The following is a 27,705-nucleotide window of genomic DNA, read 5'->3' as shown; positions in this document are numbered from 1 at the left end:
TGGCATTTAGTAAGCCAATATCCAATGCTGCCTCATTTATGTAGGTAGCAGAATCTCTGAGGTTTCCCACCAGATTAAGCTGTTCTCTGGTAGCATTTGGGGCTAAGGATGTTTCCAGGCTGTTAGCCCAACATTCCATGGCCCGAGCCACCCAGCAAATGGCCATAGCAGGTCTGCACGCATCCCCTGAAAGGGAATAAACAGACTTAAGGCAGACCTCTACCTTCCTATCTGTAGAATCCTTCAGGGACGACATGGAAGGCATAGGTAGCGTTGCGCTTTTTACCAAGCGCATTACATGGGAATTCACCATCGGTGGAATCTCCCACTTGGTAAAATAATTCTCAGCAAAAGGATAAGCCGAGACTAGACGCTTCTGCGGCTGATAATGCTTCCCCGGCGTTTTCCATGCTACCTCCAAGTGATCCACCAGTTGGTCAGACAATGGAAATATAGCCTCAGTCACCTTTTCATCCATGAAATATGCAAGCCTAGACTTAGGTACAGGAGGCTCATCCACCTCAATGATCAGGGCTGCCTGCACAGCCTGTATCAAACCTGAAATATATATTTTTGACTTGACACCTGCCTCTTGAGGAGGGGTCTCAGAGTCAGACTCATCCAGGAACAGTCCATCATCAGATGATACATCATCTTCATCCCACAAAGTAGATTGTGACGACAGCAAGACCCTTTTAGCCGGTCTGCTGATGGGTGCGTCACTCTGCCGTACCTCAGTTGCACCTTGAAATACAGCGGGAACTGTATTAACCCACTGGGGGGGGCAACACCTGTTTGGGGGCAGATGGTTGCAGCAAGTTTTGCGCTGGCAAATAAAAAGAAAGAAATGTAAAATTATGAAGCAATGAGTGAAAGTGATAAGAGTGTGTTAAAATAGAGGGAGGTAACTGGAGAGAAAGAGAATAAAGAAGGTAGGGACTTATAGGAGTGAATTAAGACATGGAAATTAGTTTCTCCATCTCCTTATTGAAACTTGTGAAGTATCTATTTTTGGAAAACTGGACTGTTCTTAATAGGAGTATTTCAAAAATACTCTACGACTTTTATGAATTTGTGTACTGTATACCTTGCAATGAAAAGAACTGTGTTTAAACCTTAAATTCCGACCGAATGGATATTCTTTCATTTTATATATGTTGTAATTGATTGACCTCGGTTTCATGAAAGAGGTTTGGATAGTATTATACTGAATTATAGGTTGACAATTCATTGTGGTCAATGGACAATGCAAGTGAAAACTTTTTTTTTTTTTTTTTTTTTTTTATATATATATAGAAAGCATAGTACAGTATGAAATATTAAAGGAGAAGTAGTGTGAAAAGAAAGATAAGAGCAAAAGAAAATAAACAAGACAGGAAGGGGATGAAAGGAGATAGTTATGAGAAAGTAGTCAGGGATTAAAGACAAATTTGAGAGTGGTAAAATTAAAAAGTAATAAAACAAAATGAGTGAACATAAAAGAAGGATGAGGCAGGAACGAGAAAGGAGGAGAATTAATGAGAAAATAGTAAATCATGTTGATGAAAGATGTGTGGGGTTGAAAGGAAAGTGAGGTAAAACAATGCTTGAGCAAAAAAGTGCAAGTGAGGGATGAAAGACATAGATGCAAGGAGATAAAGGAATGACCAGAGAACGAATAAAAAAGCAAGAGAAGTAGCATTGGGGAGAACAAATATTTTTTTTAAAGGATTCAGGAGGTGAGCTCAGACAGTAATGAGCAGTGTTCAAGAATAGAATGAATAAAAGAGTAACAAATAAAGAACAAAGTAATGTATGAGTAAGACAGCGGCAAAAGAGAAAGGTTTGTCAGAAACAAGGAGAGTGTATAATTATTATGGAGGTTAAATGGGTCATCCACTTAAAACCAAAAAAGGGGGTGATTCATTTAAAAAAAACAACTACAGTCATGTGACAAAGACAAGGCAACTTCTGTCAATTCTGTGTTATTACATATCAAGCCAAGTCCTAAAATTTGATTAATAAAAAGCCGACTTGTAGAAGCCATGTGTGAGAGCACATCTATGCTTCCCATGCCAATAAAGATCCAGGCACTGGTAACCAAGTGCACATGAGGACTGTTCGTGATTAAAATGTCAGAGTACCCCCTGTTCATATTAAGGGAATTTATAAAGAACTTGTCTAGTTTGCCTTATATTACAAATTAATACAGATTGTAATCCTGAGGAAAACTTTTTTCATTCTTGATTTTCTAAGATCATCTTAGACATCGCTACACATGAAAGATTGTTCACATGTTAAAAACGAACTACGACTATCACACCTCTCAGTCGCAACGGTTTACAACCAGCTATGAGTAACCAGACCTGTCAGTTGTTTAATACATGGGGCAGATGTATTAAGCTCTTGAAAGTGATAAAGTGGAGAGTGATAAACGATTGGCCACTCAGCTCCTAACTGTCATTTTTCGAATACAGCTTGTAACATGACAGTTAGGAGCAGATTGGTTGGTCGTTTATCACTTTCTACTTTATCACTTTCCAGAGCTTCATACATCTGCCCCCCATGATGCCAAGAATGTCCCAGAACTCTACATGTTATCAAAACTGATCTTAATGAATACTCACCTGCAGCAACCCGTTCCTACGGAATGCTATATTTGCCAGTACTTGGCTCCCACTAACACTTAACCTCATAGTAGTGATAACTTATGTGTTGTTTCTCAGGATGGAATACTGGCATGGATAACGGACTGACCTGCAGGTAACACTCCAAGGTACAGATGTGTCAACGTAAGCACATCTCTCCTCAAATTGTGCCAAATAATCCCGTTTAGTTTGCCTCAGACTTTGCGATTCATTTGCGCCAAAACACCAGTCCTAAGTAACTAGTACACTATGCGGCAGATTCAATTGAGCACGAGGTTTAGCGAGGTAAAAACCTCGCGCCCAATTTTGGAATACCGCAGGTATGCGCGCTCCCATTAACAAAAAAGTGGTCGCTGTGTTTTCAGCTCTGAAAATCCCGCAGCGCGTAAAAAAAATAATAAAAGGATTCTTCACTTACCTGCCCAGGGGTCTCCGGTGGTCTCTGCGACTCCCATCTATCTTCTCACTGGAAAGGGGGCTTCTGGGAGTCCCGGGGGCTGCTGATAGGCTCCAGGGGCTGGTGGGAGGGGCAAGGGCTGCTGGGAGATGTAGTTCTCCCAGCACCCATTCTGGGGGGGCCACACTAACACTGGGGGACACACACATACACCGGGGTTAACACACACACTAATACACACACACTAACATACTCACCCTGCTGCAGAAGAGCCGGCTCCCGGCGCTGGATGCAGAAGACAGCGCTGCAGAAGGGAATTATGGACTAATTAAGCTAATTGGAAACTTCCAATTGCTTAATTAGTCCTAAGGGGGGGGTGCCGCCGGGGTACCAGAGCAAATCCCACTGATGCCCCTTATAAGTGAGCTAAGATGCAAAATTGCAGAAAAATGTAACACAACGAAGGGAAAAATAACAAAAAGTAGACTTTAAACAAAGTAAGACGCAAAATTGTAAACAGGCAAGAGATTGGGCTTATACAAGTGACCTGCGCCATGCATCATTATGCTTTATTAGTTACTTTATACTAATTCTTTTGCGACCAAAAGAAACTAATGCCAAGTACCTAGTACTAAGACTCAAAAGTGAGCAAAAAGTAGCAAAATTGAGCAAAAAGTGCACAAGCACAGGGATTGTGCCAGGCATCTCATGCCATTTGGTGCAAAAAGGATAGGTGTATGAGGACACATCTGTACCACTGAAGCGAGGGGAAATGAAGCACCAGTGGAATTCAGCAGACAGTGTATAGTGTAAATATACAGCAGTAACAGACAGTAGTCTAGTTGTAGGAAGGATGCCAGCAATACAATTTGGCAGTATAGAGCAAAAATATATTGTGTGGTTTGAGTAATATGTAGAAATTCTTGTTAGCAGCGGCAGTGGGCAAAGCAGAGTGGCACCAAGTACAGCACTGTCTGATGGTGCAGTGTAGAGCAAGTAGTGCAGGTAGGAAACTAATCACTGATCAGCCAGTTGTAATAAAAATGCTATGCTGCAGTCAATGAAATGAAAGCAAAACACAGACTAGCATGTGGTTAGTCCATGCAGTATGTAGAGGTCATAAGCATAAAGTCGGTCCAAGTGGTAAACAGGCAGAATTAATGTCATAGTAAATAGGTTGGACCAGGCAGCAGACAAGACAAGGTTACGCCACAGGCAAATGATCAAACCAGACATCAGACACAGCAGATATCAGAGTAGAAGCAGGAACATGTGTAGCTATAACCAGCAATGTATGTCCGTGACAGGTGGCTATTAAAGACAGCTGGCACCAATGAGAAGCAACCCTAGGACCAGCCCACAGATGACATAAATAGCATGTGACCACAACTACAGAACTCATAATAAAAATCAAGATCTCAGCAACAGCAAGTGACATAATTGCCGGTTCTGACTAACAGCATGCTGTGATATTATTTCCATTATTGCCTCCGTAGTTGTACCCATATGGAGTCTCTTGGTTTGACACTTTTGGTGTTTCCACCTCCTGTACGGATATATATACAGTATTAATATGATAATGGATTGCCTGTTAATTAGAGTACTAACAAGCTGGCTTGCTATTGACTTCAGGGATGGAATTTGGCATTATGTATCAACTGTGCAGGAAAAAAATGACAGTGCACATGAATAAATGTGTTTCGGCAAACAGCCATTGGCATTGTCAACTTAGAGAACTAGTTAATTAGTCAGGGAGAGCCGATATTCTTCCAGATGCCTTTTTATTCTTTGTACTAATTAGCTCAGAGTTTCCCAAACCTACCCATGAGCACCAATAAACAGAACAGATTTCAAAAACATAAATACACTTAGTAATTTCCCTATTCATAGACTATAAAATATATGAGAATATTATTACTTTGAGTCTCATATTCACAAATTCTGCATTGGAAAAGCACTATACTGGAGAACTGGAGAGAAGGCATTAAACAACAATAGCATCAATTTCACCTAGACAAAACAAGGATATGACTGATACCCCTTTCAGACATCTCGAGAATCCTGGGAATTTGGCCTGCCTCAGCTAAATTCCCGGGTAGCCGCCCCTGCAATCGACCAGGGTTTTTCCCGAGACTTAAGTCCCGGGAAATTACCCTGCTTCTGTCTGAATGGTGCTACCTGGGAATTTACTACCGTGCTTCACCAAACAGCTCCTGATTGGCCGGATGCGGCTGCCTGTTGATGAGATCATCAGCAGCAGCCAGACAGTGGAGGGCAGACGCCATAAAAGCTAAACATATCGCTAAAAAGGCAGTGCAACGCTACACGGCAGATTTGGGTGCAGCAACAGTTGCAGAGAGACCCGCAACACTACTTGGTGCTGACAGAGGAGAGAGTGCAGTACCAGGTGTTTGGAGAGTGGTGCCAGGTGTGTAGCTACTGTTTTTATTACCTTATTAAAATATCTTGTTTCTTATTATATATGGCATACATTTTAAAATACTGAAAACATTATTAATACACCATACAAGAGATTTATTTTTTATTCATTTGCTTATTTATTATTTAAATGTTCTGGGTTTACTTTAGCGCGGTAATCTTTCTTTTTTCTGTGTACAGGTGGTTGCTGATCATGGCACATTGGAAGGACGAGGCGGTCCGTGAGCTCTTACATGTGAGGGGAGAGGAGGAAATAAATGCTCAAATCACAGGCACTGTTAAGGAAGCCATGATCTATTGCAACATTGCCAAAATCCTGGCCAGCCGGGGTATTGTGAAGACACAGCAGCAAGTCCTTAATAAGCTCAAGAGCCTAAAGAAACAATACACAAAGGTCCATGACCACAATCGTAATCGCAGTGGTGTGGGAAGGATGGAGTGGCCCTTATACGATTTATGCACTTCCGCTTTTGGACATACAGCACTATGCAACCCCATTGCTCTATCTTCTTCAAGTGATGCTGGCACACTGTCTGCAACAACGAAAGGCACGCCTTCAACAACTCCTGAGAGCAGCCAACAGAGCCCGGCATTATCGCAGGTCCTATTTGATGACGCAGATGAGGACTCATCTAATACCATCATCATTGAACCAAGCACTGGCACAGATGTGATCTCTCCAATGCAAAGGCAAGATTCTGAGTCCGAGCCACAGACCCAGGGAGACAAGCCTACCCTACGCAGTAACAGTAAGTTTAATTCAAATAACTTATGTTCTGCTGCATTAATCTATGTAGTGTTGTAGTTACATTTCTAGCATATAGTAGAAACCGTATTGTTTCTGTGTTTATCTTGTAGTGGAGGACGGGCACCGCATGCAAAGAGACGTGCTGCTTTTTGAATTGGGACCATTGTTTTGTGTTTGAAATATTTTTTACATCTGTTGCTCAATGTTTCTCTCTTTTACTTTCAGTTTTCACAGTGCCAACACGTAAAAAGAAGAAGAGCAAAATTGATGTTGCTACCAAAACCATGACAAATATTCTTTGTGAACAACTACGCGACCTGGATTCGGAATGACAGACACAAGAGGATGCCAGACTGCACCGGTTCATGGCCAATGAGAGAGAAATGCAGAGTAATTTGCTAAAGGAAATGATGGCTATGCAGGAAAGGCTTAGTCGCGATAACCGCAAATTTTTCACTCAAATCTTGAGCACAATCCACTACAAAACAACACATGTTCCACCACCCACCCATTTTGGGCAACAAGCTAATTATCCAAACTCATTTGGGGAACCATCCCAGTATGTGCAACAACCTCAGTCTCCCACCTCATTTGAACATACATCACAGTATGACCAGCGCGCTAATTTCCCCACAGCATTTGGGCAAACTACATACAAGTATGCTCAACAAGCAAAGCCCCCCCCAGCATTTGGCCAAACATCCCAGTATGCGCAACAAGCAAAGTCCCCCTCAGCATTTGGCCAAACATCCCAGTATGCGCAACAAGCAAAGTCCCCCCCAGCATTTGGCCATACATCCCAGTATGCGCAACAAGGAAAGCCCCCCCCAGCATTTGGCCAAACATCCCAGTATGCGCAACAAGCAAAGCCCCCCTCAGCATTTGGCCAAACATCCCAGTATGCGCAACAAGCAAAGCCCCCCTCAGCATTTGGCCAAACATCCCAGTATGCGCAACAAGGAAAGCCCCCCCCAGCATTTGCCCAAACATCCCAGTATGCGCAACAAGGAAAGCCCCCCCCCCCAGCATTTGGCCAAACATCCCAGTATGCGCAACAAGCAAAGCCCCCCTCAGCATTTGGCCAAACATCCCAGTATGCGCAACAAGCAAAGCCCCCCTCAGCATTTGGCCAAACATCCCAGCATGCGCAACAAGCAAAGCCCCCCCCAGCATTTGGCCAAACATCCCAGTATGCGCAACAAGTAAAGTCGCCCACAGCATTTGGGCAAACTACATCCCATATATCCAAGCAGCCGCAAACACCTCAGTCATCCTCAACATTTACAGATAATACATTAGATAATGTACTCGAAGGTCAATTTAAAGATACTTTGCCAGCTAATACTCTATCACAGGAATGTACTCCTGACAAAAACCCAGAGTTTACAGTTTACAGAAATATTTAACTGTGATAATCAAATATATCTAGTGATGTTAACTAGACATATCCCATATGATGATGTTGAAGATGTTATGGTTACTGCTTTTGTCCTTTTTTTTAAAAAAGATATTGAGTTGGTATAAACAAGGATCTACCAAAAAATTCTGGTCCTATTTGTTTTATTTTAAAGGCTTGTATAATGCCTCACAGCTATATGCGCACTTAACAATGTTCGGAAGTAAATGTGCACTTTTATTATACTATTGTTTGGTTTTGAATTGTGTTGTATTTTGTACAACATTATTTCCTATGTAAGAAATATGGAAGTAATTCAAACTTCGTATGCAACTTAAACAAAGGCCTTTATTAAAATAAAAGATTTTTTTAACATTTCAAATATTAAGTCTTTGTATTTATTACAGTAACAATAACTCCCAGTCCCCTTATACCAAACCCCACCTTTGCATGACCTCATTATTGTGTGCCAGCATAACGTCCACTTATAATGACAAAACTCTGATTTTTCTGTGTAAAACTCTGAAAAACCCTGCTCTTGTCTGAAAGGGGTCTACCCGGGAATTACCCGGGTAGACACTATAGTGTGAAAGGGGGGTCTCGACCAAATACCCGGGAATTTGCACAGGAGAAATTCCCGGGTTGTATATCTGAAAGGGGTAAGCGGGGGTTCAGTAGTGGACGGAATTGCAAAGCTGCACACAAGAAGATTTGCAATTCCATCCCTGCAATTATGTTAATGCAGCAGGTGTCATGCCTCCTTCATGCATTAATGATCCAACCTGCATCCATTGACGCAGCTTCGGATCATCTGCTTGATCCCTGGCCGACTGAGTGACCATGGGGTCACGCAGACTGGCCTTCACAGATGAGGGAAAGAGGCCAGGAAATCTCCGTCAGCCGATGGAGATCCTGGCCTCTTCCCTCTCCCCCAAAGGTGGCGAAACGCCTCAGTTTTGTGAAAAGGAGGCCCCCGGCCTCCCCTCCGCCCCCCAAACTGTCAATCACTGACAGTCTGCTACCACTATGCATGCGAACATGCAGGACCCGTACTGCACATGCACAGTACAGGTCTGGCTCCTGCACAGATTCCCGACCATCAAGAATCTGCGTTCAGCTGCATACGGCACTAGGTACTTATGCAGGTCTCAGAAATCCAAGCTTACCTCTAAAATCAGTAATAATTTGCTGGATCTTTAGGGCTTTATTTATTCATGTAAAAATATGTTAATTTTTCACTATATATTGCATCACTCCAATGCAATATATATCTTTGTTTAGTATAAATTCATGCAATGCAATCCAGTAACCAGGGCTCAGGTGACGCAGGCTTCTCCTGCAGTCCTCTGGATATGGTAAGGTTATCCCCTCTACGCATGCGCCAGCAGCCGGGTCATCTCACATCAGTGCGATGGCTGGTGTGGGTCAGTGTGAGCGGGGGGGACAGCGGGAAGTTAACAGTTGGTGGCCCAGCATATGCATGTCAGGACACCTTACTAATATATATCGGTGGCTGGTGTGGGGCAGAACGAGGGGGCACTAGCAGTTAAGAGGTGGTGACCAGGTATATGCAAATGTCGGGTAACCTTACTAAGATATAGCAGCCGCTGTTGTAGGGCAGTATGAGGGATCAATGGGCGGCCGGGTTAGGGGCAGAGTGAGGGGGCACTGGGGCACCGGGCAGTCAGGCGGAGGGGGCCCGGCATACAGGGGCGCCCCAGAGGATGGGGAGCAGGTACTAATTACCCGGGCTGCTGGAGGGGCCCTGCGCCGACCCCCCCCTCCACTCTTAAATCACAGAAGCCCAGAGCACGCTGCTGTATGCTGGGCTGCACAGTGGGAGATTGCTCACGGCTGCCTTCTATGCCTGTGGGAGGAAGTCATCACGTTGATTGTGCCCCCCTTAGCTTTGCACTGGACTGAGGGGCTCACAGCGCCCCCCTCCCCAGCGGGCGTGGCCACGCCTCTCGTGATTAGGCCATGCCCCTTCACCCGGCCGGCCTTTCAACGCCTCTGCCGGCATATGCATATGTCCTGGGCTCCTCTGATTAGCTGCTGCCACAGAAGGGGCGGAGAGAATAGGGAGAAGGCAGGAAGGCATCTGTATTCTCGGCTCTTCTCCCCTAACAAGTCTGCTTATGCCTTCCTGCACTGGGGGATGCTGTTGGAGAAGTGAAACGGAAAGCTGAGCTTCTATGAATCGTTCTCCTCACACTAGTGTATGGGGAAGCGATATCTACACTAATTGGGGAAGCGCTCTCCACGTTAACTTTCTCTGAATCGGAGGAAGCAGGAAAAAGCCCTGTTATCACTGATAGAGGGCTTTTCACTTCTACATGAGTAGACCCAATAGTTCTTTATAAAATAGTTTTTCTAATGAAAACATCAATTATGAACTCACTGTCTATGCTGAATATTTACAGGAGTTTATAGTTATACATATAAACATCACTTGTGTATCACATAATTACTATTTTGAAGGAAGAAAGATGTGCTGGCCCCTTCCAACAGCATGAACAGATGAACTCGGTGAAACCTGTGTTGGAGAGAGACTCGGTTGCTGTGTGCCGGGCACCAGCAGCAGAATCCTCTTTATAGTTGTCAATTAAATTGATCCGATGATCCGTGGCTTGTGTCCAACCAACTTGACAACCATAAAATTCACTTTACCTGGGAGAAGCACAGGGATCAGCGTCTACTGGGGTATACAGGAGTTTCTAAAAAGTTATTGTTTAACAAGCAATGTCAAATGTCTGTCACCTTCTACAAATCATCATGTATCTGCATAATACCATTTATTTTTAAGAGAAGCAATAGGAACACTTGCAGTCAATACAGTATTACTAATGTTGGGCATATCTGTTCAAAATAATAAAATAATGACAGATATATAAAAAAATTCAATAGCATTACTATTTAACAGTGTTTACCAGCTAATAAAGAAATGATTCATACTTCTATTACAGATACATGAGCCCTGTAAAATGATATAAACATAAACACTATCTGGTTCTATTTTGGAATCAGAAACTGTGAACTTTGATAATGCTGAATAATGGCATATACAGTATGACCAGATGAAATGCTTGCCAGGCCGACAGACATTTTATCTGGTAGCCTGTCAGCCTGCAGATATCGCTGGCATACACTGTGAGATGTCTCACGGAGAACACATTTCCCATTCCTTCCATGTGAAGGAACAGGGGAAATGTCTGTCTGTCGGCCGCGGCTGGGCATACACTGCCCGATGCGGCCTTTTTTTTTTATTTTGCAGATATCGCATCGGACGGGCATGCTGGACGATCCGGCATACCCAACCAAACTATATTTAACCCTCGGTCGGCCACACACGCTACAATTATCGTGCGGATATCGGGCGGATTGGCCCGGTAATTGTAGCGTGTATGCCCAGCTTTAGGAATTCACCCTCTCTGTTTCTAAATCTCAAAAGCCAAAAAGAAAACAAAGATTGAATTCTGTGAAAAAATTACAAAGAAGAATAGAAAACAACAGATTATGCTCATCGATGAGATGCTCTATGGCAGCCCTTACTATGGTGTATTGTAGAGCTCTGATGTGTGTATTATGTGTGTGGCAATAAAACCATTGTAAGTTTAATATAAATCAATTAAAATAAGTATAAAAGTAAAAAAAAAAAACTACTGGAGTTAATTCAATCATCAGTGAGTATAAGCCGCTGTTTTCTTCTTCGCTCATCCGTGATGTACCAAAACAGAATACAGGTAGGTTTAATATTCAGTCAAGACTTCAAAGTATGTGCTTATACAAGTGCAATTTATTTATTTAACTGCCCCTTGAAGAACTTGACTTCCAAAGTGGGAGTCCACCACATCTAAAACATAGTGACTTGTGAAGGTGTGTAGAGAGGACCAAGCTGCTTACCTGCAGATATACTTTATTGACGCCTGAGCCTTCCTAGCCCATGAGGTCTACACTGCCCTAGTCAAGTGTGCCTTTAAGTATATCAGGTATCTGGCATCCATATTTGTAAAGCTGGGTACACATTAGACGTCATCACAAGCTACATCCTCAGATATTTGTGCATGTACAAAAGATCTGCATCGACATTGTGCGTACACACTGGACGATATGAACGATTTGTCGTTCAAATGAGTCGGAATCGGCCAAATCGCTCAAGATATCATCTAGTGTGTAGGGGAGATAAAGACAATTAATTCTCTGTTGAAATGGTCTGTTTCATTGATCCACAACTTTTCCTTATTCCCTTAACCGTTCAGTAAAAAAAAATCGCGATTTGTTCTCAGTACAACCCTGTCTGGCATAGTATTCAGAAAAGGCTCTACTGCCCACAGGGCCTGTAGTTCACTCATTCTTCTGTCTGATGTGATTGCAATTAAAATACAACCTTCCAGGTCAGATACTTCAAAGAAGTTTCCTCAAGGAAAGGGCTCAAATGGAGATAACATCAAGGGATTAAAATTAGATTCCATGGGGCTACAAATGATCTAATCTGTGGACAAATTATTTTTATTGTCTGGCTGAATCTTTTACTTAACTCCTTCTCAGCTGGCTTCCTATACAGAACAACACTTAGAGTGAATATCGGAATTCTTACTGTCTTAATCCTTCAATAAAGCCATCAAGCAGAAACTGCAGAACCTGAGAAGTGTTCATTTTCAAACTTCGTTCCTGTCCAGTAGAAAAAGTTTTCCAGAATCTGTAGTATGACTTTTTTTTCTTGTCTGTAGTAGGACCTAAACTAAATGGTCAGAAAGTCCTTTTTGCTTCAGCAATGTTGGCTCAACCTCCAAAATGTCGAACTGAGGCCCGCCAGATTTGGATGAAGAAGTGGGCCCTGGTGCAATAGATCTGACCTGGTTGGAAATAACCAAATTTCTTCTATTGCCATTTCCAGAGTGGTTGAGAACCATGCTCTTCTTGGCCAGTAGGGTAGTATTGCTACCACTTACACTTGTTTTTCTTCAAAGTACGAGTTATCAGGAAAAATGGTGTGAACACACAACCTAGATAAAAGGCCCATCTTAGTGAAAGAGCATCTACGCTTTTGTGACCCTGGAAGCAGTTCTTGTCAAAAAAAAGGGAGGCAGTTTTGTAGTTAGGTCTGTTGTCATTAGGTCTATCTCTGGGCATACAAACTTCTTCACTAGGATCTGACACATATTCAGTTCACATTCTCCTGGGAGAATAGTCTTTCTCCTGAGGAAGTCGGACATTATTTTCTATGCCTGCCACATGAAGCGCAGAAAGAGAACTTAGGTATTTATATGCCCATAATGATCTTCATTACTTCACCCATCAGAGTCTGGTCCTGGCACCACCTTGGTGATTCAGATAAGCTACAGTACTACCGGTCATGCTCCGGCCCTTAAAAACCACTTTCTTACCTCTCCGGTGCCTATCCAGACTAGTGCTGGGGCCCACTCTTGCTATGCATCACTCCTGGATAGTGCAGCCATCAACTCACACATCGCTCCCGGCCAGGGCCGGATTAACAATGGGGTGGGTGGAGCTGCAGCTCCAGACCTCCCATTGAAAATAGACCAACACAGACTACAGTGCAGACAGGAAAAAATATATTTTTTTTTTCCTGTCACCACAAACGAACAACCCAGTTCACTCACCCAACAGCCGCCAGAAACAGCTTAGCCCATTCTGACCCCCACCTGTCCCCTCCTCTTGGAGGATACACCGGCCAAGTTGAGGCTCCGTCCCCTGTACCGTCCTGCTCCATAGCGGTGTCAAGATCAATCAGTGTAATGTCTGGCCCCTGTGTATATATGTATGTAAATATCTATTTTATATACAGTATATATATATATACACATATACACACACACATACACAGTACCAGTCAAAAGTTTGGACACCCCTTCTCATTCAATGGTTTTTGTTTATTTAAATTATTTTCAACCTAGTAGATTAATACTGAAGACATCAAAACTATGAAAGAACACACATGGAATTATGTTGTAAACAAAAAAGTGTTAAACAAATCAAAATATGTTTTATATTTTAGATTCCTCAAAGTAGCCCCTTTTGCTTGGATGACAGCTTTGCACACTCTTAGCATTCTCTCAATCAGCTGCATGAGGTAGTCTCCTGGAATGGTTTTCCAACAGTCTTGAAGGAGTTCCCAGAGGTGCTGAGCACTTGTTGGCTGCTTTTCCTTCACTCTGCGGTCCAACTCATCCCAAACCAGCTCAGTTTCAGGTGATAGACACAAGGCACTTTTGCAATTGGAGACCAAGTGGATCTTTCTGCTAGATACAGTCAAACCTAAAGGTCTAAATGACCAGCTTACTTTCTCAGCATTTCTGTGACATAACATACAACTGTTACACCATTGGCCTCCTTAAGAGGGTATATATATCCTAAATACATATCTCCTGTGTGATAGCCCATATATGAGCACTTATTGACCCAGCTCTTCTTAAACACATCACTGTATTTATATATTGCTATATTATGTAGGACAGGGGGTCCTTGATTGGCTTGTGTATATACCCTGTTAATTGTACCTATTGCATATTAGAAATGTATAATTAAGTAAATTGAGATAGCGGATTGTAATATGTTATTAGCCACAGTTTTTAACTCACTTCCTGTTCTTTTTCATATTTATATGCATGGATTTGGCAATGGTAATAAGCATGCTCTTTCATGCTTTTTTCACTTGGTGTTGTGCGTTCTGTTGCCTGGACAACACGGCGACTCCTGTGGCGTCATCAGCAACCGCCACCCATCTAAGTCCGGAGAGTGACACCATTTTGCCACAATATCCATTCCATTGGGTGAGCACCACGGCTATTATTTACATACGAATGGGAGTGCCTACATCATTGAACTATATATGTCACACACATATTCACACACACACACGTATGTATGTATATATATGATATACAATCAGGAAACCGGCTGCCTTAATACAGACAGCCAGCTTCCCAACTGTCATATCCCGGCGAGGGTGAAATGCTGGGCAGCTAGATGTAGACGCCTGACATTTCCCCAACGACCCCGGGAGACCGGCATCCCGATCGATGGGATGCCGGGCGCCGCGAGCGGACAGCCACGGGGGGGGTTTAGGTTTAGGGCACCCGGAGGGAACTTAGGGTTAGGCACCCCCCCGGGAGGGTTAGGCTAGGGGGAGGGAGGGTTAGGCACCACTGGGGGGGACAGGGTTAGGCACCCAGCCGGAGGACTTAGGTTTAGGCAGCGGGGAAGGGGGGGTTAGGGTTAGGCACCCCTAAGGAGGGTTAGGGTTAGGCTAGTTTATACTTACCTTAGCGATGATCGGGATTTCCAGCGCTGTCGGGCTTCCCCTGCCGGGAACTCTGCTTTTGTCGGCGAGGCACTACCGGGAATCGAACCGCCATGCGGACGGCGGTATTTCATACCGATTCCATATTATATCTATATATATATATATCTATATATCTATATATATATACACACACACACATACATACATACACACAGTGGTAAATAGGGATGGTACAGGAGCTTGACTACAGCATGGCTTACGGGTCCCAGCGGTCATGACCTCTGTAGCTCCAGCCTTCCGGTCAGTATTCCCCCTAACCCTAATCCCTACCCCTATCTTATAGTGCCTTTCCCTAACCTCCTCCTCCCCCGTAGCCTAACCCCCCCATGTAGCCTAACCCTAATGTTGAAATTTTCATGTCAGGATTACCGAAAGGATGAATACAAGTTCTGAAATGTCGATAACTTAAATAGATTTTAGTGTGTTTTATACAAGCCGTCCAGAGTACCGCCCATTCAACCGCTACATGGTTCTCTCCCTTCACAGGCAGAGGTAATTAGGAGGGCACCAGACGCCATAGCACTATACTTTGCAAAGGAGAGCCGGCCTACACATACACAGTCAGCGGTGTAGCAGGGCTGGCTCCGGAGCGCCCTGTGCCGGCCCCGTGCCCCTAAAGTGCATAACGTCATGCTGTTGCGCAGAGTGTCTGAGGCCGCCGGAACCTGTAAATGCAGCACAGCCCGGAGTGTCCTGACAGAACACTGCACAGGCCACACCCCTATGTAAACCACAACCACCCCGCACTGGTCATGATCCCACATTGCCAGTCACACTGCTACGGCACTTGCCACACCCCCTGCAGTGGCACATAATATGCCCATCATAAATTTCAGCGCCAGGCCCATGTGGACATTAATCTGACACTGCTCCCGGCTGGTACTGAGGCCTGTCTGTGCTGCTCCTGCCACGTACACTCAGTGTCCTGTCACTGAGCACGGAGATGGCTCTGCGTAGCTCAGAGCCGGCCCTAACCAGTTTGATGCCCTAGGCAAGATTTTGGGTGGCGCCCCCTAGCACCATCGCTAGTTCCACCTCTGACCCAGCACCAATCAAACAGCAGTACAGATCACAGCAGCAACATCCATCACCCCTAATCCTTTGCAATTCTCACACACAGAGCTTTAACTAGACACTTTGGTGCCCTGTGCCAGCAAGAGCATTGGCGCCCCCACACCCGTTTGTCTCCCTGCAGACAGGCCCAGGCTACTGGACTCAGCCAAGGCCCATGGGAGGAGCTGCTGCAGCTGGGCATGCCCAGCGCCATCCTCCAGTGGCGATCTTTGTTACTGCCCGCTGCCCCTGGCTGTATGAGCTGCAGCATGATCAGAGCTGAGCTCGCAGTAGGACAGCAACATCGGATATGAAGTCTGCCTGTCCCAGCGGTCCCGCTGTTGCCCGTTGTCAAGCTGAGCTGACCCTAGGCTGGGAATGCATGCCCCTATGTATTCCAAATGCCCTAGGCATTTGCCTAGTATGCCTAGGGCTAGCTCTGGCATAGCTCCTTGCTCACAGCGTGTCTTCTCAGCATGATGGCACACAAGCTGCACACCAGATTTCCCTCCTAAACTACAGTATGGGTGCAGCCATGTTGGACTGTCACCTGACGCTCTTCCTCCACTCAGAGCGCTGCTCCCAGACCAGCTGATCGCAGCATCCAATCCCTGGGGATCCTCCCCTATAAATTCCATTTCCTGACCGGCCTCCGTTGCGTTGCAGCTCTGTGCTAAATTCCCAGGTACTCTGTATCTGAATGGTCCCAGGGCCAGATTCAGCATGGATTGCTATTGCGATAGTATATGCACTTGGACGATTGTTGCGTACTGCTCAATCGTATGCACCGCAGTGCGTGTGCTTGAGTTAGCATTGTGATTGCACTGCATTCACCTATGCAGATACAAAGCCAACGCATAGTGAGTGATATCAGGTTAGCGTTTGGGGATGGTGACAGGGGAGTGGTCGGAGAAATTCAGGCGTGCCTGTCCATTTGAACGCCGTTACTTGGGCGTGCAGAAATTAGCCACTGCGACGGAATACGCAGCTTGTGTACTCACTGCATGTGACGAGGTTAGCAATTTCTGAGTAAGGTCAGACATGTTGTAATTGTGCGGGAGGGGCTGATGTTACTCGATGTTCCCGATGTATAGGCAGGAATGCAAAATATTATGGATGTGCGAAAGCGGTAGTGGGCGTCTCTATGCTGACTTTAGGCGTCTCTATAATAGCTTTGGGACTGCAGTCATTAGCATATTATCACAGCAAACCTGCGTGCGTAATCACATCTGCGATTGCTATAGCGATCCGTAGTGAATCAAGCCCTCAGTCCGTTATATCCAGTTCTTATATCTGGCAAACAATTCTCCTATACCATCTTGCACACCACTGAGACTCGTTCTTACAGCCTACATCAGTTCCAACCGATCAAGCTCGTAAATTCATCAACATTGCATTCATATCAATTAAGTTCTTCAATTCTTCAACATTGGTTCCAAACCAATCAAGTTCATCAATTCATCAACATCGGATTCAAATCCACCAAGTTCTTCAATTCATCAACATCGATCTCAAACCAATGCAGTTCTCAATCCAGCATCTTCGGTCCCAATCCGATTCTGCCCATTCCTTCAGAAATATATATCCAGTCCCATTCCAACCTGCTGTTCAATAAAGACATTCTATTCCTGTTCTCTCCTTCGAGCCAATCATCCACTGCCGTATCTCTACCTCCTCACATCACTACACATGGAAGTCCTGGCTCAAGCCACCTCAGTTCCTTCACGCCTCTCAAATCAGCCTCCCACACCTGTTCCAAACCAAACCAACCCTCAGGCATGACACTGCCACATTAACGGAAAACACTTCCCTTCAGAAGATCTTGAAAATGACTGATTGCTCTCCATACTTCTCTCATTTCTTGCTGATTGGAGAACAATTTCTCTTGTTGGGTCTACTTTTCCTGCGCTACATGCTACAGCAGATGTGCCTCCCATCCTACTGAACTTGCGGCTGTTGTTAATATCAGTTATTGTGGTTGTAACTTCTCCACCAAGTTAGACATTTTTGTGGATTATTCCAATTGTGCCTGATCATGTAGATGCAATTTCTTGTGTCTGTACTTTAGTATATTCCATTGTAGCTTTCTCATTCGCCATCTTGCCAATAGAACTATGTCTATAGTTAAAGACATCATGCTGAGAAGATGAAGTCCCGTGCTAGCTGGATTTTGCTGCACCGCTGGACTAATGCAGATAATGTCTGAATCTTTTTGCATATTTTCTCTAAGAGTTTAATTTGGTACTATAAAGTATCTATCTGTATACCCAGGAACTTTATTTTCTGCACTGGTTTTATTTGGCTTTTGTCCCAATGTTTAATCCAGACATGGCCATGTAGCAAATCATGTAGTAATGTGGCAGTGTCATGCAGTTTAACCTGTCTTGTATCATCTCTCTTGATATTCCTGAAACTAGTATATCGAGATATTGCCAGACAGATATTCCTTGCTTTCCAGTTTATATGGGAGGCATATAAACTGGAAATAGTCTCCTAGGACACAGAATCATATATAACTTTGATGCTGCCAGTAGACTGTAGTGTGAAAATGAGCATCTTTCAGATCTATTGAGGTTAGAAAATCTTCTTTTCTTGTGCCCTTTAGGATTATCTTTAATATTTCCATGCGGAATTGTTTTACTAGGAAATATTTGTTTAGCTCCCCCCAGTGGCATAAGTTCATCCCAGACGCACGGAGGCAAGTTATAATTTGGTGCCCCCCCGTCACTGCGCCTGACACTGTAATGTAGCAATGCGCATGCAGACAGGCTATAGATAGACGAAGGCAGCAGCTGATGGTCTGACATGGAGCTCTCCACTAGTGTTTGGTGGCTTCTCAGGTACTGGGAAGGGGTGCCATGTATAAGGCGGCCGTGACGGTACACTCCGGGTACATTGTTACAGCCATAAGTGGGGTGAATATGTTGTGGACAATGGAGGAGGTGCCCCTTCAGTGCTGGAGCCCGGCGGCAGGCACCTCCATTGTCTCCCATAGTTCTGCCCCTGGTTCCCCCAGATCCAGTATTGTTCTGAAATCTCTAGGTTTCTTTACCAGGAACAAGCGTGATTAAAATACTCTTCCTCTCCCTCACTGCCTGTAATTTGATTACTATTCTTAAACGTCCTCTAGTGCCCTGACTTCCACCATCGTAATAGGGTTGTCTGACATCACATACTTGTTCATTTTGGGACTCTTCCTGATTTCTATATGGTAACCACCAGTTATCACCTGCATTAACCATCTGTCCTGAACCGAGAAATTCCACTCTTCTGCGACTCTCATAAGCTCCTACTGGTATAGTTGGTAGGTACCGGGCATAGTCAATGCTGTTTAGGATTGGATCTGCCTAGGGTCTGACGCAAGGACTGCCTTGTCATTGCGACCAATATTTTCTACTGTATTGCTGACCTTGTCTCTAACATCTGACTTCATTAAACTGTTGTCTAGATGTTAGCATAGAGTATCTATTCCGCTTATCCTGTGGTAGTCTACTAGACCTTCTCCCTGATATTTTCTGTATCATAGAATCAAGCCTGTTACCAAATAACAATGAGCCTCCATAGGTTAATGTCGCCAATCTATTCTTGGAGTGTGCGCCTGCTGACCAAGAGCGCAGACGCAACCCTCGGCTCACCACGCCAGCAGCCATAGATCTTGGTCGAAAAATGTTTCCACATCCAGAGACGCTTCACATAAATATTTCACTGCTTACTGCATTATTTCTAAACTCCTTAACAAGTACTGCTTTGAGATTATTTCTGCTAGATCTATGTGCATTGAAGAACTCTACAACCGTAAGGCCTGGGAAACTGGAGTCATTGCAATAACTGATTTTAATGAGAGAGCTGTAGAAATATGCAATTTTTTAAAAAGATATTTCCATCATCTTATTCTTTGCATCTTAAAATGAAGCTCCGTATTCTAGTGAAATAGTTGTCCTAGACCTAGATAGTAGTTCTGTAACTGCGGCAAACCCTCTGAGTACTGTACACCTACTAAGGAAATTCTTATTCTTTTACATGCAATCCAAGCAAGACTGCCTAGCCATTTATACAAACTCTGCCATTCTTACACCACCATTTCCTTCATGATTCTATGTACATGAAAGATAACACTTCTCTTTGATCTATCTTCAAACAATAGGTCCTGTTCACCACTTTGCTCAGTCATATATTTATAGTTCATAGACTTATTCTATCTTAATAGACTTTCCACCAGCTCAATATTAAATGCTCTAGTACACTCTCGAATGTCACCTGATTCTATACAAGGAATTTCTTCAATGTCTTCTCCTATACCACACTCTGATGAGTCTGCTCCTTCATAATCAAGGCTCATCTGTGGCCTGGGTCTCTTAGATAGTAAAGTCTCCTCCTTGGAAACAAATTAAATTTTCATCCATTCCAAGAGATCATGAAGCTGGCTAGACTGCTGACTAGGAGCTGGTGCAGACTACAGTGTCCCATAACTGCAGACACATTGTAGATTAAAGATATGCAAGCCTTATTAGTCATTTTCTATCCGATTATTGCATTCAAGCACCCATTAGTAAGGACTTCCGTCGCTTGGGCTCTTTGGGCCTGATTCAGACCCGGACGCAAGTGGCCGTTCGTACGTTGGGCGAACGTAAAGAAATATTTAAATTCTGGCACACGCTCGTATTTTCATTCGCATCAAAACATCCTCCCCAAACTCAGGCGACCCCTCCTCTAACTAACGAGCGAGCCAAATAGCGAGCATACATCCCGGAAGTGGTTTGAAGGGAACGCACGCACTAGTACTACCCGGAAGTTGGCCTGAGACATTTCGATTAACTGCTTGTTTATTCTGCCTACCTCCCTCAATCGTAACATGCCAATCAATATATCAATTAGCTTAATTTTTTTTTTTTTTTTTTACACAATGCAATAAACTTTATGTCCGTGTTTGTGTTTACCCGCAGAATACGTACGGCTTAAAAATTCGCTTTTATTTGTCAAAATACATGTTAACCCCTATTAAATAATTGGTCTATTTGTTTTTAGCCCTGCATATTTCATGGAGTTTATTTTTTTATGTTAATTTGCTTACGCATGTCACTGCATTAAGCCTATCATAAGTCTCCTCATATTTCTGGCCCTGTCGAACACATGACTCATACACTAACCAATAGAATTGCTCCTGTTAATATCCTAAATACATTAGCCAATCATAAAATTTTTGAGCACTTTATCAAAAATGATTTTTTAGAAAAACTCCATTGCCATCATGAGAGCCTCCGCATTCACCGCGAGCTGCTGGTGCTTACGGAGGTGATGGATCGGCGGATAACCAGCCAGCCTCCACCCATCACCAACCGGGAGAAGCGATCCGCATATGCGGAGGTTCGGGCCCGCCTGCGCTCCTTCGGCTCACGCCGCCATATCGGGCAGCTGGAGCGCAGGTGGTCGGACCTGCAACGGCGGACGCCCCGCTTGCTGGCATGCTTTCGCATGCAGATTGCTGCGAGTAAGTTTAATGGATTGTGGTTTTCATGTTTGTCTTTGTGGCCCTAACTGCATGGCCATGTTTTCCATGTCTTTCATATTTATTCATTCTCCTCATATCTGCATGGCCATGTTTTCCGTGTCTTTCATATTTATTCATTCTCCTCATATCTGCATGGCCATGTTTTCCCTGTCTTTCATATTTATTCATTCTCCTCATATCTGCATGGCCATGTTTTCCCTGTCTTTCATATTTATTCATTCTCCTCATATCTGCATGGCCATGTTTTCCCTGTCTTTCATATTTATTCATTCTCCTCATATCTGCATGGCCATGTTTTCCCTGTCTTTCATATTTATTCATTCTAGTCTTTTTTTTTTTGGTTTGGTTTTGGGGGTGCATTGGAAATAGGTTTTTTTTGCGGATTTGTGTTGGAACTAACCACAATTTGTTTTCCATCTTTTAGGGGCCCAGCGAAGACTACGCCATCAGCGTCCCGCCAGACGGCGAGCACGGCCACTCTCCCCCACCCCCAGCCAACACTCCAACTCCACTCCTTCCCCTATTCCCCCCTCCTCCCCAGCCTTCCTACACCCTCAGCCAGATTTTTCTGGACTCCTTCCCCTCCGTCCCAATTCCCCCTCTCCTCCAACCACCCCTCTTCGAATGACCCCCTCCCCGGAGTCGGTCATTACACCGCCCCGACCTTTGGGGAATGGACCCACCTCCGAGGAGGACGATGGAGGGCCTTCTGTAGCTGGCGTTGGGTCTTCCGGTATGTTTTTTGTTGCTGGTTGTTATCGACACAAACTGTTTGTTTTTTGTTTATATTTTTTGTTTTTTTGTGTGTTTAACCCAAAAATAAGTGGTTTTGGTCGATTGCCGTAACCTGTTACTGCTTTTTTCAACATACACATAGCACACCTGTCTGAATTTGGACATAGGCCTTGTATTTTTGCCCTACACCATTTTAGTGTGATGATTTTTAATGCAGTTTTGTAATAAAGTTTTTTGTTGTTTTTTTTTTTAACAATTGATTTTTTATGTGGTTTCACTATTGTTGTATTAATCCCCAATTTTTTCTCACCCACAGAGGGACAGAGGCTTCGGGCAAATTTAGCCGGATGTGTGGCCCAGATGCACAGCCAAATCATCGGGGGGCTGGTGGTCCTTGACCGTATGTCGGTCCTCCTTAGGGAGTAGTTTTTTTTTTTTTCAACATTCTGTAAATAAATTGTTTTGTTTGAAGTTACGTTCTGGCTCATTCGTTTTGTCCCAACCACATATTGTTTACCCTGACATAAGTAGAGTGTTCATGCAAGGATTTCACATTTTGGCCAATAAGAGTGTGTGTTGTATTTTTGGGTCAAACAGCCACAAGAAACACCTAACAGTACAAATCTGATTTCCCTTTTTTGGTGTAGTCACAATTAGATATTTCAACATTTTCCAGGTTCCTAGTTGGTGTGCAAGCAGCTTAGGGCAATATTACGACGCCAAAGGATTGTACAGGCTTCCTTTTGGTGTTGGTTTGGACCCTGAATAAAGGAATCATTTTGGCTCAAATGGCGTCAGTACTGGATTACCCCTTAGTCAAATGTTACGTGTGTGAACCTGGTTACACTTGGTGGTAACGTTACAAAAAAAGGGACAACATTTCACTCTAAAAAAATGTATTAACAACCTAACAGAAAATTCAAAGTGTTCACTCACAAACAAAACACACAGTGATAATCTCAAATACAACACATACCAAAAAACAAACATTAAAAAAATACAATCAAGAACTGGTTGACGAAGGACCATGCCAACATGATTCCACATATATGGCGTGGCAATAAGTGTTCAAGAATATAGCCACAAAATATCCACATACAGGTTTGGTAAGGGTAGCAGGAAGTAGTCATCGTTGGAGTGCCAAACATTATGTCAAAAAACAGAAGAGGGAGAAACAAATTAGCAAAAAATTAGATGCTCTCAAACAAACCCAAACACATTAGGTATCAACACTGGTTTTTTGCAAATAATTACCTAAAAAATCTGGCCACCACATCATCGCGTATGGCCCCCCCACATACTGACCTCCGACCAACCTCGGGGGGGCCATCCTCAGGTAAGGCATCCTCTGGCTGCATTGGGACACCACTCCTTATGGCGATGTTGTGAAATATCCCACACAGGACCACAATTTTCGAAACCATATCCGGCAAATACATGAGTTCGCCACCAGAGCGGTGGAGGCATCTGAATCGGCCTTTTAAAAGGCCGATACAGCGCTCCACCACTTGCCTGGTGGCAGTAAGTGCGGAATTATACTCACTTTGTGGCCCTGGTGTGGGAGCCAAATAAGAAGTGAGCAGCCAGGGCGTGCAAGGGTAGCCACTGTCTCCTGTGAAAATGAAAAGACAACATCAGGCTCACTCTGTATGTAGCTTAACATTGTAAAGTACTAAAGGTCTCCACTTACCCAGAAGCCACGCATCACCAGCTTGTAGGTTGGTTAATTTGTGCCATATCCCTGATTGCCGGATGACGAAGGAGTCATGTGCACTTCCTGGTAATTTTGCATTCAGGGACAGGATCTGGAAGGAGGCATCACATACCACCATTACATTCAGGGAGTGATAGTGTTTACGGTTTCTAAATATTGCCTCCACCCGTGCTGGAGGCTGAAGTGGTATGTGAGTACCATCCACAACCCCTATGATGTGTGGGAAGCCAGCTATTTGGTAAAAATTGGCCTTGGCCACACTAAGGGCACCCATATCCAAAGGCATTTGAATAAAATGATGGAGGTGCTTGAAAAGTGCCTCCATCACTGCCCTCAGGATCCGGGAAAAGGAGGATTGTGAGATGCCCGCCACTATTCCCACCGTTGTTTGGAACGATCCTGAGGCACAGAAATGTAACACCGCCATTAATTGCGTAAGTGGTGGAATTGCTGTAGGACTGTCAATTTGCCGCTCAAGATCACTCTCTATTAATGAGAGAGTGTCTATGATGATTTTTGGAGGAAGACGGTATCGTCTTAAAACCTCATCATCTGGCATTCCAAAAAGGGTGACACGTGTTCGAAATATCTGGGGCCTTGCACGCCTACGATGCCAACGCCTGGGACGAGATTGAGGTTGGTCGGCTTCCGGGAGCAGGGCCAGAACAATTCGACCCAAATCAACCTGAAATGACAACATTGGAAGGTCAGCCTTTTTACAACAAACAATAAAAAAATATATGTAACTTTGCTTTCAAATACCATCCATTGATGCTTACATGCCGGGGTATTGTCATGATATGTTGTAACTGCAAATAATAACATCAAAAATATACATCATTTTATGCTGGCCATGTCATTATCACAAATTTAAGCAACACAAAACATAAAAGGGGACACACACACATTTGGCCCAAGAGCAAAACGACGTTACGCACACTACGTCAAATAGAGGCCAAATGTAATCAACCAATGCTCCAGGCGACAAAAAACATTATTAAGGGATGAATACACATTTCACAATGCGCTAATTATTTCGCAAATACAGGGCACAATAGTAAGTAGTAAAAATGCCCTAATTATTTTGCAAATACAGGGCACAATAGTAAGTAGTAAAAATGCGCTAATTAGTTTGCAAATACAGGGCACAATAGTAAGTAGTAAAAATGCGCTAATTAGTTCGCAAATACAGGGCACAATAACGCCGCCAAAAAAAGTAACAAAAAACACAGATTGCGATTTGGCAAAAAACAACGTAACATGTGGAAGGCCAACCAAAGTTGCGTACAGACAAACAAGAACAACCCCTAAACAATTTAACACATGAACTTACCAAGAGCTAATAGCTAAGAAACCGGACCAAAATGTCTTTGGGGCAGAGCCCCAAAAAAACCTAAGAGAGATAAAATGACGGAAAAAACATATTAGAAAAATGAACACCACAATGAGAGACAAATTTCCCCGAAGTTATAATTCCCTAAACTTACCAAAACTGGAAACGAGCCAAAAAAACAAAAAAAGTTAAAAAAAAAGGAACGGAAAACCAAGAAAAACCGCTACACCAAGAAAAAAACTCAATAAACGCTATCTCCTAAACCAGCCAACAATCAACTCCAACCAACGTAACCTCCAACATTCAATAAACGCCACCTCGAGTCGAAACGCCACAACCCATAAATAGTGTTTAGTTCCCCGCCCAAATTAAGGAAGGATCAGAGGAACGCACAATCAATGATGCGGCCGCAAAATAAGGACGCATGTATAAATACGTCACGAGACAAAAACACAATTCTGGTGTATTTGGAGTTTGAACAACACACATGGATACAGACCAGGAAAACAATGGACAACAGTCCCGTGGTAACTATTTCATGCATTTTGACTCAATGATTAATTATAAACATATTATTCTGCAAGTTGGGAAGTTGAGATTTCTTCAAATTACCCCAAATAGGTGAGGAGGATGACATGGAAGAGGCTGCTGGGCCCAGTAATCCGGGCAAAGCTGCCAAAAAGAAAAGGCAGCCACAATTCACAAGAAAGGAGATGGAGGTTTTGATACAGAAGTGTGTGGACATCCTGCCACAGGCAGACAGGAATATGAGTGCAAGCCAGAAGTGGAGAATGTGGGAAGAGGTAGCCGTGGATGTCAATAGGGTGGGGGATTATGTCCGTCTAGCCCGGGATGTCAAACGGCAGTAAGTAAACACTTGACCACCCTAAAACCAACAACCAAATCAAATAAAAAGTAATGGTTCCAATTTAACCCACAGATGGCAAGACTTCAAATATCGCCTGAAACAAAAAATGGCACACAGGGCTAGGCATGCAAGGGGGACAGGTGGAGGTCCCACCCCTGTGTCATTGGAGTTTACAGATTTAGAAGAGCTGGCACAGGGGTGTGTGCAGCTTGTGGAGGTGTTTGGCGCGTCCAACATGGATACGGACATGCCAGACTTTGCGGCTCCTCATGTTGTCCCAGGTAAATGTTGTGATGTCACCAACTGTGAAATGTTATTGTGCCAATATGTCGATTCTAATGTGAATCTTTTCTAATTTTTCCAACAGAGACACAGGCGGATGAGTCTGCTCCAGAGGGGAGCCTTGGCCGCAGAATTTCTGCTGGCTCTGCAGGGGAGGAACCAGTACATCCGGCTGAGGATCCTGCAGAAGCCAGCCCAGGGTAATCCCCCTCGCAGGCAGTGTCCCTCCTCACAGAACTCAATTTAAAATCGGATTTCCATACGGAGATTCTGCAGAGGATGGACGCCAGTCTGGTACGGGTGGCTGAGGCCCTGGAGCAAAATGCTGCGGCCAACGTGACCATTGGTCAGGCCCTGGCGGAAAATACCAGGGCCAACATCCGTATCACCACTGCCCTGGAGCAGCTCGCTCGCCAGCACATGGTGGAGCCGACCTCCCTTCCTGCCGGAACATCAGGATCCTCCACCCCTGGCACAACATCAGCCAATCCTCCAAATGTGCCTAGCCTTGTGCCTAGTCCAGAGGCCACAACATCTGCCTCTGGACAGGCCAGCCCGATGACATCCCGGACCCGGTCTGGCGCCCTCCCTCCCCCAGCCAAACGGGCGAAAAAACGGTGACACCATTGGCTACTTTTCCCACACTCCTTCTGTGCTTGCCTCATATTCCTTTCTGGCCAAAACTTCCCTCTCCTTTCTTGTGAATTGTTTTTAATTTTTACATTTACGTTTATTCAAAAATTATAGTTTGCACAATTAATAAATATTGTGGAACAGTGCCCAAAATGTTGTAGTTCAATATGTGTTTTTATTTATGGGTGGATACAAATAAATTTACCAGAAATGTACGACTTTGTATTATGACATTCTTGACAAAATGGGTTACTTTTAATCCTGGCCCAAAAGCCAACAATGTTCAAAAACACAAATTACACATTGTAAAAAAAGTGCTTGTTAAGGAACGTTTAAAACATTACCTAAGGAGTAAAAAACACCTTGCAAACACAAAATGAGGGACCAATCCTAAACATGATGACATTATTGTTACAATAGTCCAAAAACGAACACATTGCGGCCAAAATACACCCCCACAAATGTACGCTAATTGATTGTGTAATCCTGACATTAGCAGCTATGATTTCCACCTGCGTTCGGTTTTGTGCTATCCAAAAAAACTGCTTTCCAAACACATACCAAGCCGGTTTTCAATCCAACACTAATTGAGTTTCTGACAAGCCGTGATTAATCGATGCAACATCGTGGAGTGCCGGGACGGA

The 27,705-nt window shown here is 43.9% G+C and overlaps 1 protein-coding gene across 3 annotated transcripts in view; it reads right to left on the bottom strand.

Annotated features, from left to right (window-relative positions):
- Nucleotides 1–27,705, bottom strand: part of GHDC (GH3 domain containing) — a 69,194-nt gene that overhangs the window by 7,077 nt on the left and 34,412 nt on the right. The window contains exon 9 of one of the 3 annotated variants that reach the window (XM_088442464.1): nucleotides 9,943–10,277. The exons of the other annotated variants lie outside the window; for them this stretch is intronic. Within the exon in view, the coding sequence (XP_088298590.1) occupies nucleotides 10,269–10,277 (9 nt within the window). The 3' untranslated portion in view covers nucleotides 9,943–10,268. Of the gene's footprint in view, nucleotides 1–9,942; nucleotides 10,278–27,705 lie in introns of those variants that run through there. 3 annotated transcript variants of the gene reach the window in all.

Source organism: Taudactylus pleione, unplaced genomic scaffold (genome assembly GCF_031769625.1).
Source record: "Taudactylus pleione unplaced genomic scaffold, aTauple2 ptg000018l, whole genome shotgun sequence".
NCBI lineage: Eukaryota > Metazoa > Chordata > Amphibia > Anura > Myobatrachidae > Taudactylus > Taudactylus pleione.
The sequence above is the reverse complement of the archived record's forward strand: the minus strand, read 5'-3'. Positions and strand labels throughout refer to the sequence as shown.